The 15,601-nt window shown below is 39.5% G+C and overlaps 1 protein-coding gene across 1 annotated transcript in view; it reads right to left on the reverse strand.

Moving 5' to 3' along the window:
• The window catches only part of COL4A5 (collagen type IV alpha 5 chain), an 88,915-nt gene that overhangs the window by 22,850 nt on the left and 50,464 nt on the right, over positions 1–15,601 (reverse strand). The window contains exons 14-31 of the mRNA XM_056491630.1: positions 14,769–14,822; positions 14,610–14,666; positions 12,367–12,411; positions 12,214–12,267; positions 11,994–12,035; positions 11,410–11,542; positions 10,711–10,884; positions 9,788–9,871; positions 8,494–8,586; positions 7,851–7,921; positions 7,438–7,629; positions 6,834–7,002; positions 6,079–6,171; positions 5,888–5,992; positions 5,224–5,321; positions 4,807–4,957; positions 4,059–4,172; positions 775–942 (exon numbers count right to left, since the gene is read on the reverse strand). Coding sequence (XP_056347605.1) covers positions 775–942; positions 4,059–4,172; positions 4,807–4,957; positions 5,224–5,321; positions 5,888–5,992; positions 6,079–6,171; positions 6,834–7,002; positions 7,438–7,629; positions 7,851–7,921; positions 8,494–8,586; positions 9,788–9,871; positions 10,711–10,884; positions 11,410–11,542; positions 11,994–12,035; positions 12,214–12,267; positions 12,367–12,411; positions 14,610–14,666; positions 14,769–14,822 — 1,897 coding nt within the window. The remainder of the gene's footprint in view (positions 1–774; positions 943–4,058; positions 4,173–4,806; positions 4,958–5,223; positions 5,322–5,887; positions 5,993–6,078; positions 6,172–6,833; positions 7,003–7,437; positions 7,630–7,850; positions 7,922–8,493; positions 8,587–9,787; positions 9,872–10,710; positions 10,885–11,409; positions 11,543–11,993; positions 12,036–12,213; positions 12,268–12,366; positions 12,412–14,609; positions 14,667–14,768; positions 14,823–15,601) is intronic.

The raw sequence follows: 15,601 nt of genomic DNA on the forward strand, positions 1-15,601 counted from the left end.
ATTTGCTTCCCTGGATCTCTATTGTATTTATTAACCAGCATATGACTGTTTTAAGGGAATTACAAGCATTCATTTATTGTACAAATTAAAATGAAATAAAAATGACACTTGAAAGTTGTGGAAATTTTCCAATTAGGTCCTAGGAAGAAAATTTGCACTGCTCTGCTATGGTAGAAAGCATGTTTATGTCTTCAAGAGGTTTAGTTACCTGGTTTGAAACATAAATAGTAGTTGGAACAAACCTGAATTTGTTGAAAGGCAAGAAGACAATTAAGTATACACTACTTCTAGAATCTTTTGTATTGCTCCCTCTATTCAAGAAATTATCAAAATTCATTTTTAATATTTGTATTTGAAAGGGCAAAACAGACTAGCTTAACTGAATAGTCTAACACTTAGAATAAGGAAATTAATACTTAAAACTAAATAGCATATATCATTATTTTCTTTAAACATTTTGTTCTTAATTATAGCAGTGACTAGAAAAAAATCACAAAATAAATTAGAGAAGTAACATAACAATGATGATCAAAGTCATGTCTGAAAGTTATGAAAAAGAATAATGTATGAAATATTGGTAATGGGGATTTTGATGCAACAAATTCTGTTACAATGTGTTTTTTTAAAATATGAGATGTAATGGTTACATATATCCAACTTTAAATAGGTAGGATAAACACCTAATTGCATTAAATTGGCATGGCCAAGCATAAAGAACTTACCACCTGTAACTGCAGTTTGGTCTTTCTCCACAGGTATAATACATGAACTTACCTGGAAGTCCAGGTATTCCATCCCTGCCAGGTGGCCCAGGTGAGCCCTGAGGCCCTGGTAGTCCAGGGGGTCCTGGATATCCTGGAGCTCCTTGGTCACCTGGAGGACCAGGAATATCGAAGCCTGGAGGACCTGGATCCCCTTTCTCCCCTGGAATGCCTTGCAACCCTAGACAATGTTGTTAAGACACAACCTTTTAGCAAAAGATCAGACAAAGCTGTGATCTGTGTGCCTGGGTATAGTACCACAGGAACAGTTCTAGTCGCAATCCACTGATGAAAACCCTGCAATTCTTCTAAAACCATTTATTTTTCAATGACTTCTAAATGTTAGAAGGCCATATTCTCCTGAAGAGAAACATGACTAAAATTTTACTAAGGTGCAGAAAATGCAATTCAAATAAAATCCAAAAGGAAAACAACTCTTTTTATCCACATATTAAGTCTGATTATTAAAAGAAAAAGCCAAATTTATTAGAGTAGTTTGTATTTTATATTTGTAATTTGTATTCACATATTTCCATGAATTACTCAATTTTCCTACATTCTAAGATAACATTAGCTGAATATTTTTGAAGGTCAGCAAAATTCTTCACTGCATTGTATTTCCCTGAATGAAAAATAATAATTGTCAAAATATGCTTAAGATTGTTCAATGCCAATGACCCTGAGCTCGAGGCACTGCTGAAGCAAGCAGGCGGCTCGTTTCCCTAGTGCATAGCATCAGTGAAGATGCTTACATTGGAAATGTAGCTGACCGAAAAGGAGATTTCATAAATCTCAAGTTAAGAATAGGCTTTGATAAACAAACCACAGTACCTGGGGGACCTGAGGTTCAAAAGCCAACGAGTTAGAGCTCATCAGGAAGTTGAGACAGGGAGCAATAAGCAGTTGTAATAGTCATTAAGTTAGGAAACAAAATAAAGCACATATGGATTAGAACAAAGACCAAAAAAAAAAATCTATCTAAAGTTACTGAAAACAGATCTAAATACAAAGAATTCAATGCTAGCACAGCTAAGAGAAACCAGACTGCAAGGAGACTTGGAGATCTTTTTCAAAGTGCAGCCGCCAGTGTATGCAGAAACCCCAAACACTGACATATTTTCAAATATTGATGGTACATTTTAAAAATAATTTTCCCCCTTTCTCCTTGTCTAGCATTTTCTACAGAAGTCAGGAACAAGCTTTTCCTGGTATGTTTCCTACAAAAGCTTGGACCCCTTCTTAACTCCAGAGTACATCCTGTCAATCAGCTTCTCATTGATTGGCCCCACATTCTATTAAATCCCTCCAAATAGGAATTTTCAAAAGATGTTCCTTCCTTATTACACAAAAAAACCCTTCCAATATTTTCCCACATTCTTTTAGTTCTATTATGTAAGTGTATATTGCATGTTGCATGCCCTGCATAATCTGAAATAAGTGACACCACCATGCCAAAACCTCATAAATAACTCCAAGGTAGCAGTATTCCAACTCTGTAATGGTGACCCACTCTCAGCTGCAGGAACAAGTTTAGGAGTGATGTCATCATGTGTTCTTTGCACGTTGAAAATAATTGAATTTTCTTGATGGCATTAGCTATAGACTTCTATTTACATAATTCGAAGCATGTTCCCCTCTGACAGCAGCTTATCACTGCTTTAAACCATGGTGTCATGTGCCTGGAGTGGCTATTTTGCAGAGAAAAAAACCAATACTGGATGATGATCAGGGGATATACATGCTCTGTGTTCAAGGGCTTTCTATCAGCAAGGAGGAAAAAAAAGAGAACATAATAAATAGAACAAACTCCATACTTAGAATAGTAAAGATATTTTTTCAAATAGAAATTAAGTTCAAACTAATTTCTGGTCTCAAAAATGCAACCACATTATAATTAAAACAATATAGACAACACAGTACATTCAAAAGTAATTTGTCACACATTCAAAAAAGGAAAAATGTTGAGTTATTGCCAACTATTTGAGTAAATGGTGGTGCAGAGAAAGCAAATTCTGAACAGGGACTTCTAAGAATTTTCCAAATTACCTGAAAAACAGGGTCCTAGAAACTTTACCCTAATACTGCATAAAGGAACAGAATCAAAACAGCCTAGTGAAACACACAAGGGATGGGAGAAGGGAATGTAAGGCAGTGCCAAGTGAAATAAGGATTTCTCAAGCAGGACCTTCCAGCATGCACCAGATTTCTGAGTCCCATGCTGTTAATAGCCACACTGATTAGTTGGTACAGACTTGAAGAGGGAAAATAGAAGCATTTCAAATCCATCAACCCTAGTAATCATTGTGCAGTTGTCAACATTGGCATTTTGTAGAATAAATTGGTGATCACATGAAATCAAACTCTGGCTAGTACCACAGGAGATGTTACAGACCATGCATTACATTAAACATTCAAACCCACACTAATACATCCCTCCCTCACCCCAAAACTAGGCCTGTGATGCCTTTCTGTTTCAATTTAGCTCCCAGTGCAGCTCAGGACCCTACAGTCAGCCCAGCAAGCCAGGCACAGGACCCACTGCTGCCCCTTTTGTCCCTAGCTCCCAACACTGAGAACATTCCAGGTTTGCTGATGCCCTGACCACATTTTTTGCCCCACTCAGATTTAAACATGACCCACACTATGCTTGCGAGCAGGATTCAAGCTCCATGGGTCTATTTACTCAAGTGCTTGCCTACCTTCAAGTTCAGCACTTTGCTGAGTCTCAGCTCACAGGTCATAAAAATCTGAATATGAACAACCAATCCATGATCCATAGCCTTAGAGCTTAGACTTTGCCAGCATGTGTTGCAAACAATGCCAAGCCCAGTGCTGACACCACAAACACATTCAAATAGTGTAGCTCACAGACATGCAACACACACAATTCTACAGGCATGGCAGAATTAAATATTTAATTTAAGACTGGAACTGGGTTTGGAAGGGTTTCAGTGCAAAGGATGCTGAAGACTACAGAGTGTTCTCACTGTCGTCACTGCCATGTATTTGCAACATCAAGAGTTGGTGCAAAGCAAACCCATTCACTGAATGAAAGGAAAAGAAATTTCCCTGGACAAACTTGATGAATAGAATGATGTACATGCATATGTACCCTTCTGTGCAGAGATGGAACAAGATCTTAATCACCAGTCCTTTTAGACAAAAGACAACCAAACTCCCTTCAGAGATATGTACTTAATTATCATTGTCTATCTGTCAAGTTGGACCTTCAGCATCCTATGTACCTGCTTGTATAAGCCAGAAATAACCTATGGGAACCATTCGTGTAAGTTTTACCTGGGGGCCCAACAGGACCTGGAGGTCCTGGAGATCCAGGAGGGCCTTGACCACCAATGCCAGGGACGCCTGGTGGACCTGGAAGTCCTGGTGGTCCACTTGGTCCAGGGTCACCTAAAAGAACACTCTTGTTTAGTCAGATACTGAACTCATTTCAGAGACATTTGCTTTTAGAGCAGAGCCTCTGCACATTGTACTTGAAATCTCATCCTTGCATGCAAACAAACATTGACCTAACAGAGAAAAAAAACACACTCCAGAGGCTATTTCTCAAAGCCAGACATGTGTCCTCACTCAACACAGACTGCATGAAGATTATGGTTCTAGGCTACAAACACATATATTGCACCATCATCTGCATCAAACTCAAAAGATGCTATCCAGCAAACCAGGCATGTACAGACCATGGTCAAGAGCAGGGGTAAATGAATTGCTAACTCTGTGCATGTGGAAGCACAATGCATCTAAATTACAATTATTCTACTGATAAAGTTTTACCCCATATAAACATTATATGTCTTTAGAATACAGACCTTCAAGTACTGACCCACAGATTGGGATTTATTCCCTTAGCTGCCTTTTGAGACCACAGTCTTCCATTTACACAGGTGTGTCTGATTTGGAAAAACTGATTTTGAAGTAATGGCTCTAAAGTCAGCACTGCTTGTATTCGATTGCCATATGCCTCCCAGCACAGCTACGTTTTAAAAAGTTCAGTAGGGACAACACAGGGGAGAGTTCTTGATACCTTTGGGCCCTGGGGTTCCATCAAAGCCTGCCCGGCCTGGGAGACCAGGATTTCCTGGGAAGCCAGGATCACCTTTAGGTCCTTGAACTCCTTTTATGCCTGGGGGTCCTGGGGGCCCAGGTGGTCCTGGAACTCCAAATCCACGGTCTCCCTATAACAAATAAATAAAAAAAAAAAATATTGAAAGGGAATTTTCTACATTTAGCCTCTCCTAAAATGTTGAAAGTAACAAATTAAAAATGGCCACCATCTTAGAGCTCTATTTCTATTTTACTACCCTCACTCAAATTGTCAAGTAAAATATTTTACTTCCCCACCATCAAAAGCTGAGAACAAGAGGTGAAATCCTCCTCACCATCTTCCCAGTGACACAGAAAAACCTCAAAGGGAAGTTTTATAGCAAACACAAACACAGACCTTCTGTCCTGGGAAACCTGGTGGTCCAGGAGGTCCATCCAGACCAGGGCGACCTGGAGTTCCTGGAGCTCCAGGCAGGCCTGGAGTCCCTGGGAAACCTACAAACAACGTGAAGATTAGGGCAGCAGAAAGGACACCAGAGAGCATTAGAACAACTCCTCCAGACATGCCTAAAGCCTATGAAGAGCTTCTGTGCTAGCCCAAGCATACTTGAAGGGGTACCCATTCAGCTCAGAGAATTTCTGAGAATTCAGCCTTTGCCACAAAGGGTCTCTGGGACTCTCAGAGGGGGCACTCCCTATGCCATGAGCTTTTACAAAAATCACAAGCAGTTCACATCAGAAACATTAACATCCTGAGGCAGCATTTGGAGACCATTTATTGATTCAAGCTCATTTCCCAAATGTTACCCACTTGTGTGTTGTTGGTACTGAAGAATGTAAGCTACTGAGAAGGAGCAGGACAGTGAACAGAGTAATAAGAGCTCAGAAGTTTTTTCTCCTGGTATTTCTGAAACTGTTATAAAGATGTATAGCTTTAGGACAAACATTTTTTAAAGGATTCTAGAGACAGAAATCAACTCATTAGCAAAAAGTGAAGAGACACAATCCTTTATGTCACCTCTTTCAGCCAGTACAATATGGAAACAGGGCAGTAAACATACCCTTTGGGCCTGGTGGACCTGGAAGTCCAATGCCAGGAATACCTGGCTCTCCCTTTGCACCTGGGATGCCAGGTAAACCACGCTGACCTGGCTGACCAGGATCTCCTGTAGAAAGAAGAACATCAACATAGTTATCCAGAATCAGAATAAAAAGCTCTTGGAATTCCCTGGGTACCTAGCTGCTGCTATACCTGGAAGACCTGGATCACCATCTCTTCCTGGAGGACCAGGGGGACCTGGAACTCCTGGTTCTGTAATAGTCTGGCCAGGCTCACCTTTTGGACCTAAAACCAAAAACTATAAATATGAATCATGCAGTAGGAGCTCTTCTGCTTTTCTTTTAGCAGAAAAAGATGCCTGTCCCATCCCAAGCTTATTAAGAACTCAGACACCAGCAATACTTTATTCAATAGGTTCTCAGGTCCCAAGCCCCACAAAGCACTTAGGGGCTCATAAGCCCTGTTCAATATTCAGACAGTTTTTCTGAACTGCTATTTTTTAATAGCTTCATCCTGGGTACCATCATGTGAACGGTATTTTCCATAGCTGACACCAGCACAACTTGATTAGGATCTGTTTAGTTGACAAGAAAGTAACAAAAGCAAACTTGTTCAAAGCAACCCCTTTTCTCCCAAACCTGTTGTAGCTGCAGTATAGCCAAGCATACAGTGGTAGCTACAATGCATTTCTACTGCAGTCAGTGAAGAAGAACACTGGAAGTCAGAGCAGAAGGTGAGGCACATGCCTAAAGTGACACGGCACAAATACTGCTCCCCCTGTGAGGATCCTCAGTAAGGGAGCTCACAAATAACAGATCATACAAAGCCTCTAGGAAAAGTTTAAATGCAGCATTATGTTCTGAGAACTACGTCGTGCAAAAGGGGCAAAGTTTGACTTTGCGAGTACTTTGCAGTACTTGTTCAACAGCACACAGAGACCAACTCACCTGGAACACCAGGAGGCCCTGGACGGCCGGATACACCTTGGATGCCCTTTTCACCAGGTGGGCCTTGTGGACCAAAACCAGGAGGTCCAGGAAGTCCTTTTTCTCCAGGAAGACCTGGTATCCCTGGGTCACCTGGAATACCCATTTCTCCTTTGAATGCAATACTTCCCTGAAATTAGAAAGAGCATGATGGGAAAGATCATGTATCAAAAGAGTAAAGTGTTTCATTGCTTCTGCTTTGAAACTCTGGCAGTTTCCATCCTTCCAGCTCTCATTAGCTGCCTAGACCTTGATAGCATGGCAGAGAGCAGACCTGAACCTGGCTACTTAGCTCCCTCCGGTACATAGGTGAAATGTAGACAATGGCAGAAGGGACCCTCTGACATCACCCAAGAGGAGACTCCGCTTATTTCTAGAGCACTGGCAGATTGGGGAGGTACCCCAGTGTATCATCACTAGATTGGCATTTACTGAAGAGAATTCCTGCCTTATCACATAGAGAGAAAGTGCATTTGTGCCAGTTATTTTATCTGCACTATGTCAAATGCATGCAGGACTTCCCAAAACATCCATCCAGTCAAAGAGAGCCTAAAATGGAACTCACAGGTTCCCCCTTAGGGCCAGGCAAACCTGGCAGTCCATCTCGTCCAGGAGTGCCATCTATACCAGGGAGACCTGGAGGTCCTGGGAAGCCGGGGTCTCCTTTGTCACCTTTCATTCTCGGAGAAGACAGGACATCCCCTGGGTCTCCTTTAGGACCAGGTCTGCCAGGAGCACCTGGGGTGCCTGGAAAGCCCTGAGGGAGGAAAAAAAAAAAAAAAAAGAAAGAAAAAAAGTATTTTAGCTTTTCTTTCACTCCCTCTCTGAGTATGGAACAACATATGAATCATGCATTCAAGGCAGTTATGGACAAAAAAATATTAGACATTAAATTACATCTATTGCTTACAGTTCTACCTATCACGCAAGACAAATGAGACGCTATTTTCCCAACCAGAAGATAATACCACCACTTACTGGTGGCCCTACAAGGCCAGTTAATCCAGGAAGCCCCTTTTCACCTTTTGGTCCAGGAAAACCAGGAGAACCTGAGAAGCGCAGAAAAACATACAAGAAAAACATAAATTTGGAGAGGCTGCAATATCAAGCATGATGTTTCATTGATAATAGCTAAGTGGCTTTAAAACCAGACAAAGCTTACCCTGTTTTGTTTTCTTTTTGAGATCTTCATTTTATTTGAGCAGAAACAAGTTTGCTACTCTAAGTTGAACCGTAGTGTCAAAAAATATCATGCTTTTAAAAAGCTCCAGCTCCTCCATTATTCCAGGAATAGTAGTAGTAGAAGTTAATTTTTCTCTCTCAGTTGAATCTATAGCAGACCCTAAACCTTCAACATGCAGAATGCTTGCAAGGCTGTCTTTGAAGAGAGAAATACTTTTCAAAGACTAGATTTTCAAAGAATGAGGGTTTTACACATGCCCATCTTGTTTCTTTCCAACTGTTCAAAATACAACATGTGCCAACTCTGCACTGGAGCTGACAAATGCACATTTGAACTTGTACAAAATGTACAGATATATTGTTACCATTGTACAGACACACTGATAAAAAGTAACTTTATGGAACATATTAAGCAAATTAGTGAAGACTCTAGCCTTACCTGGACTACCTGGAGGTCCTGGTGGTCCTCTCTCCCCAGGAGGACCAGTAACTCCAGTTCCTATGCAGTTGAAGCATGTATCTCCTTGATCACCTAAAAAGATTGAAGAACTTACTTGAGCATCAGGTTTTATAAAATATTAAAAGAATTCAGCACAACAGCAAATGTTTTCTTGCTACTGATCTATAATACCAGGTCCAAAGTGACTACTTCAAATAATTACTGCTTGAATATTAGAAACCTCCCCCGCTGCCCCCGCAAGTTAAACTGATGCTTTTTGGTGACTAGGAGTCAGACAACCAATATCAGATATGATTAGAATGCATTTATGACAGTGCAAAATAATTAAAACAAAATCAGTGCTTTCAAAAATAGAAAATAAAACCATGGACTTTTGTTTTCTCAGCAAAGGTATCCTCTTTTAAAGTAGGCACTTGACACTTCTAACTATAACTCTAAACCACATACATCAAAATTCCAAACTTAATTAAACTTCAAGAGTGCAAAATAAATACTGGGAATGTTTCATTGATTTAAAAAAAGACTAAAAGTATTTAATTAGAAAAAAAAGTTTTGTTTCAAGAAGCTTAGGAATTTCCTTCAAATACAGACTTACGTGACATTCATCAGTGTAATGTATGAGCATTTCATTTAGGCTAATTAGTTAATCCTTACAATCTCCAGAAGAAAAAATATTTCTCTTTGAAATGAGTACAAAATTAAGTGAGCTGTCTAAAGTAATTTATGATGTCCATGGCTGGGCTAGGAAAAGATTCTCACTTACCCATATCAGCATCCTCATTGCAAGGTTGTCTTTTTGGAAACAAGGATATATATTAAATTTGACTTTCTTTTGCTTTGCAAACAAACAAACTCACCAACTGACCAACTCAAATTAGGAATCTTGTATTTATAATTTCAATGCTGCTTTCTATAAAAAACTTCAAATTTATTCATGAACTAGAAAACATTTTCACACAGACTTGGCCAGTGCTGTTACAAAGCACCCAGTTTCTATCTGCCTGGGAGATACTCATAAACCTCAAGTTCCATTTTATTTTATTCAAGATCCATGCTAGACATTGGCTGTCTAGCAGTCAATCCTGCTTTAATATTAGGTGAAGTAGTATCCTACTCTCAAAGCAAACAGCTTTCTTATTCAGAGACATAAAATATCTGCACTCAACCCTATCGGGAAGGGGCAGCATTTACCATTATTTAATGCAATCTTTACATTTGTTACCAAGCTTCCAAAAAAAGAGAAAAAATAGAAAGTATATCCATGACACTGCACCTTTTTGGCCTCGCTCCCCTGTAAAACCTTGTTGTCCTGGAATTCCTGGAGGACCTGGTGGCCCTTGCTCACATAACCCTTCACCTAAGGAACATCAGGAGAGGTTTTATTATCTATTTGTGTTAGACAGCAGCACCCAATACACGTATCCAGTACAAAAATGTATTTGAATACATATTCTAATACACCACCATAATCACAGACCAAACATTTTACCAATTCAGACAGGACTGCTGGTGAAAACCCACACATATAATTCAATCTCAAAAGAAAACAGTACAGTACACAACAATCAAACTCTTTACAACCTCAACCATTTCCCACTGCTTCCCACAGCGTACACACTTCCATCTCTAAACTTCATTCTGATATTTAGCCTCATCATAAAAACATGCTTATGAATCATCATCAGAACAAGGGTACTTCAGATGCCAATGTCATCTAGACGCTAAATTGCTTCCTGAACCATGTTAGCCCCTCTCCACTACAGCTTTCCAGTTCTTATATTCCATCTGCCATTCCCCACTCTCCTTATACCAAAAAAAGAGCTAAGTGCTTTCATCCACATTGTCCATTCCAAAGCTAATTTCATGTGGTCTACACACTAGAATATTAAAGAAATGAAACTGGAATTCTGTGAAAAGTTACACCTTTGACTCTCCTGCTATCACAATTCTTAGTAGGGAACAAATTCTGTACCTTAAGCCTAACGTTCTCCTACAGATGTCTTGATATGCAATAGGAACAACTAGGAGAATGTATAGGAATAGAGTCTCATGGACTTCAGCTACACATAAATGACACCTTTGGAGCTGGAATTTAAAAAACCCATGCAAACAAACAAACAAATAGAAACCCAAACCTATACAAATGTCAAAGCAGTTTAGTCTTTTCTGCTTGCTGTTTATGTGATCATCACTTACCAGGAGCAACAGATGGAGCAGGTGGCCCTGGGGGACCTGGTGGTCCTGGTGGTCCTTGTGGTCCCTCAACTCCTGGTTGCCCAGGAATAGAAACTCCAGGTAAACCTGGATCTCCCTTCTGTCCTCTCTCACCAGGTAAGCCAGGTGGGCCAGGAGGTCCAACAGTAGTGATCCCTAAGACAGAAAGGACTTAGTTCTTTGCTAGCTTAGTGGCTTACATCCATTTTTGCAAGGATGACAATGACATACATTCCACATATTTGAGATGTTCGAAAAATTGACCTGAGACTCAACAACTAAGTTTATGATGGGAAAAGAAACCAAAACAAACCAGGACTAATGAAAGAAGCACATACAGGTGTTACTGCTCACTCCCACTGTAGACTCAGATCATCTCCTTCCAGACTTGTGGTACACAAAACTTTCTCTGTGTAGTGCAATGGACAACGTATAATTTAGATAAGTGATATGAGATAATTACCCCTAGGAGCATTAAGCTAGTATCCTCAGTTCATCACAGCAAGGGCAATGAATGTTCAGAATTCCTCACACTATCCCCAGAAGTTCAAGACTACCCTTCAAGCTCAAAGGTAGCTCTAAATATTCTGCCTGCTGTTAAAAGGAGTGTGTAAAAACTGTGAAGCCAAATACCCAATCACATGTTGAGCATACAACTTAATTCAAAGCTTGCACTCCTACCTGGAGATCCTGGCAAGCCAGGTGGGCCTGGCCTACCAGAGAACCCACGCTCCCCTTTGGCTCCTGGAAGTCCTGGCAATCCTTTACTACCTTTTGGTCCCACTGTCACGTCAATGCCTGGTCTTGGAACAACCTGTAAATGTTTCATGCTCATGTGAAACTACTTGCCAAGAAAAGAGTAATTGGAATCATAAAGAGATGTGAGGGAGGGAAAGTTCAACATACTTTGAACCTTATGCCAATGACAGGATGCTTTCCCCACTCCAATGAATTACCAGGGAAAATTCCAGTAAAGAGTAATCCCCAATAGGAAGCTGTTTGCCTGCCAAGCCAACAGTTACAACAGGCTTCAGTGAGGCTGACTCTGTCCTGCTGGTCTGAGGTTATAGTCTAGCCTGTGTTTGTGACCTAACAAATCCCAGAGCACAGAATTGATATTGAAAGAAGGAAACCATTATTTCTGTTAGTGTATGTATGAAATATTTTCTGATGCTCCCAGAGATGGGACTCTCAGTCAGCCAAGAACTACAATGAAACATTACTGTCAACCAAATGCAGAAAAAAATAAAGGATCAGCAACTTACAATTCCAGGAGGACCAGGGGGACCCATGTCACCTTTTTCACCCTATCAATGAAATTAAGAACATTTCTGATACTGTGCAGCAGTACATAAACAAGTTATTGCAAATATTCCTCAACACTGTAATAGCATAGGCCGTGCAATTACTACTCAGGAAGAAATTTACTCAGTGATGGCAAATTTTCAATCTATTACAGCAATATTGACAAAAATCCTGGCATACCTTTTCACCATCTCTTCCTGGAGCACCGTTTATTCCAGGCCCACCAGGTAAACCCTTCAAGAAAAGGAAATATAATCACACTAAGATCTTCTCCATATCAAAAGAAAAGCTTATAAAGAGTCTGCTTAAATTAAAAACAAGTTAATTACTCACATCCCTACCAGGTTGACCAGGTTCTCCATCTTTGCCAGGCTTTCCCTTCAAAGACAAATATGCATTGAAATAAAATGCTTCAGTGGTGAAGAATTCTTATTGAAATTATGTTACTTGTTTCCCATTTTTCAGTTAACCAAACTATCTGGAATGCAGTTCTTGGGACAACGCATCAAAGACATCAACCATAATCAAGGGAGTTACCTAAACTGAGATTTCCATTTTGAAAACCAGAGCACAAAATCATGACAGTCTCAGAGAAATGCTGGGTAAATACAACACAAAATGATCTCCAGTTGACTACTGCTGATTCATTGTGTTTACTACTCCCTTATTTTCGCATTAGAGAAATTCTATATTTGGAAAACAGATCCTAACTCCCTAAATAGTAGAACACTGTATTTAATTAGGAAATTAGTATAATGAGACCAGTAAAACTAAATAAAACTTTGTGTTTGAATTTTAACTCTACTTTAAATCAACACAATTTTCTCATTATTATCTCTGAAAATATAAGATGAAGTTCTGCTCAAAGAAGTGACTTCTAAAATACATATTCTTGCTGAACAGATTTGTCATTGCTGTGATAAAAGCAGGGCAAGCTTCACTTTATTCCAGACCATTCACTGGGCAGACAAATGACACTTTACTGTCAGAGTTACAGAAGACGTGTCTGGAGGCACCTGCTGGAACAGAACTAGAGAAGGTGATTGAACTTCACCTAGAGAACCTTCCTTAGTATGAAGACCAGCTCTCAGTCATTGAGACATTGATAATATGACCTCATAGATTTAGTGAATCAGAGTATAATGTGATTTGTGAAATTTGTTTTCACTAGTGATGAGTTCTAACTCTCAAAATTAAGGTTTTAAGACATCCTGTGAATGTGCAGAACTATCTGAATATGTAGACTGACATTTTTATGAGTAAACCTAAAATGGCTTTGAGCCTCACCAAATCATATGGAGCCCTAAAATGTAACTTTAAAGTAACTTAGCAGCAAAACTGCACTTCAAGTATGCAACGTGCCCAGATTCAGAGTAATAAAACCAAATAAAAATATTGATAAACAAGCTTTTGACAAAAGGCATCTGACATATCCTCTCAGGACATTTATCCTTTCAGATATTTGCAAATTTATGTTGCAAATCTCTGTTGCAGAGAGAAGCAACAATTCAAAACCTACTCAAAATACGATGAGACTTTTGGCTTCATAAATTTGCTTCTTATGTTCTTTGAAAGAGACAAATCAAAGCCCCTCTATAAATCTCAGCAACTAAGAAGGAATACCAAACATTTATCTGGAGTACCAACTATTTGTTTCCACTGTATTTATTTCCTATGGAAATTGGAAAACCTACTACCAGCATGTTCCTAAACAGTGTTTATATGTTGTCCAATTAACCTCAGAAGAACTTGTGCCTTGACTTTCAAAGGGGCCCATTTTATTGATGAAACAATGCATTCAGAAGCTGGGGAAGTGAAGATACTGAATGTTTTGAGCTGGTTACAGCCTCTCTTTTCTTTGCTGGTCCAGCCCATGTTATTTTTATCCTATTTCTTAGCACTTCTATGATCTTCTTCAGCTTTTCTGAGCTGTGATATCCAAGCACATTTAAATTCCAGGATTGATTTGAGTCTGGTCAGAACAAAGTGACTCCTGCTATCCCTAGATAAAGCTATCCTGACTCATGCTCTCCCCAGATAGCACATAAATTGAGGCAGTCTCTTGGGAAGTGACAAACAGAATACTTTTGGTCTTAACAGTGTTCAGAGACTTGGTTTTGCTCACAAGCAAACCCACCAAGAATGAGTTTAAACGGACCAGCTTTTATTTTTACATATATTTATGCATACTAATATCACACTGCTTGGCAACCCAATACATAGCAAACTGAAGGAAAACCCTTTCTAAAAGGAAACAGAAAACTGCTGCTTCAGACAAGTAGTCCAACAACTTTGAAGGTTATCACACATGTTAACCACATATTTTAAACTATTTTTTCTTGCCTCCCAAACGAAGATCTTCATGTAGATAATTCTATCAGAAAGCATTGAGAGAGCCACAGCTAGAAGCACTGTCATCAGGCCTGTGCATCATCTACAAGTTGCCAGGTTACAAAGAGAAGAAAATGTAGTCTCTTACCCATAAGCTGATGGCCCCACCTGAATTCAACATTTGCTTAATTGTCAAAGATAACACTGAATCGAAATATAAATGTTTGGTTAAACAGACTACTTACTCTTTTGCCTGGTTCTCCTTGCACACCTTTTTCACCTTTTACACCACCGGGAAGACCCTGGACACACAAACGTCATCTTAAACTGAGCCCGCAAGCCACAGTAGAATGAAGTTACAGTTCTGATACAGACGCAACAAAATAGAACTAGGTTCTACTCACAGGAGGGCCTGGTGGCCCAGGAAGTCCTGGTGGGCCTGGATCACCTGGAATACCCTGTCATTCATGGGCAGAGAAAAAGAGGATTAAAGCCTCCATCACTCTCTAGCAGCTCAGTTGACTTTTTTTCTTAAATAGAATATTATTGCTGTCATTTAGATTTCAAGTTATAAAGGATCATATTTATTATTTCTTTGTGTGGAATTTAAAGTGAACCTATAAATTTTATTAACTGCTCATCCTGTTTATTTAGATGATTCATTCCATAAAAACACAATTGCCTCCTGCATGCACTGCAGCAGCTGGTTTGGTGGCCTGGAGGCGCTATCCATTAGTAAAGAGAAGAAAGGAAAAAAGGAAGCAAGAACAAAAAGATTCCAGATCTTGCTGAAATTATAGGAGCAACAGTCATTAGATTATTGGTAACTGTTGAAATTGAGAGGCCATCAGGATCACAGCGTGTTTGTCAGAAAAGTGTCACAGGATCATTGTGTTAAAAAGTTCTCATTCCTATTTTGTCTTATTACACCTTTCTATACGTTACTAAATCTTTTCACCATTAACCTAAAGAAAAGTTGGAGGCTACTGAATCCACAAAAAGTTTCTACGTTTCTGTGCAATTTCCATTAATTTCTTGGAGTCATCCTAGATTCAAGCCCGTCTACACACTTGATTTTAGTCAGAGATCATAGGTGAAGGCACACACCAGAACTCTATGTGCATTTCACAAAAAGGTAACTGCAACACTGACATTTTTTACTGATTGTGTAAAAGGAATGTAGGTAGAATGTTTTTACTTTGTACATTCACACAAATTAGTGCCAGTATAATTAGTC

The sequence above is a fragment of the Oenanthe melanoleuca genome, chromosome 4A, assembly GCF_029582105.1.
Source record: "Oenanthe melanoleuca isolate GR-GAL-2019-014 chromosome 4A, OMel1.0, whole genome shotgun sequence".
NCBI lineage: Eukaryota > Metazoa > Chordata > Aves > Passeriformes > Muscicapidae > Oenanthe > Oenanthe melanoleuca.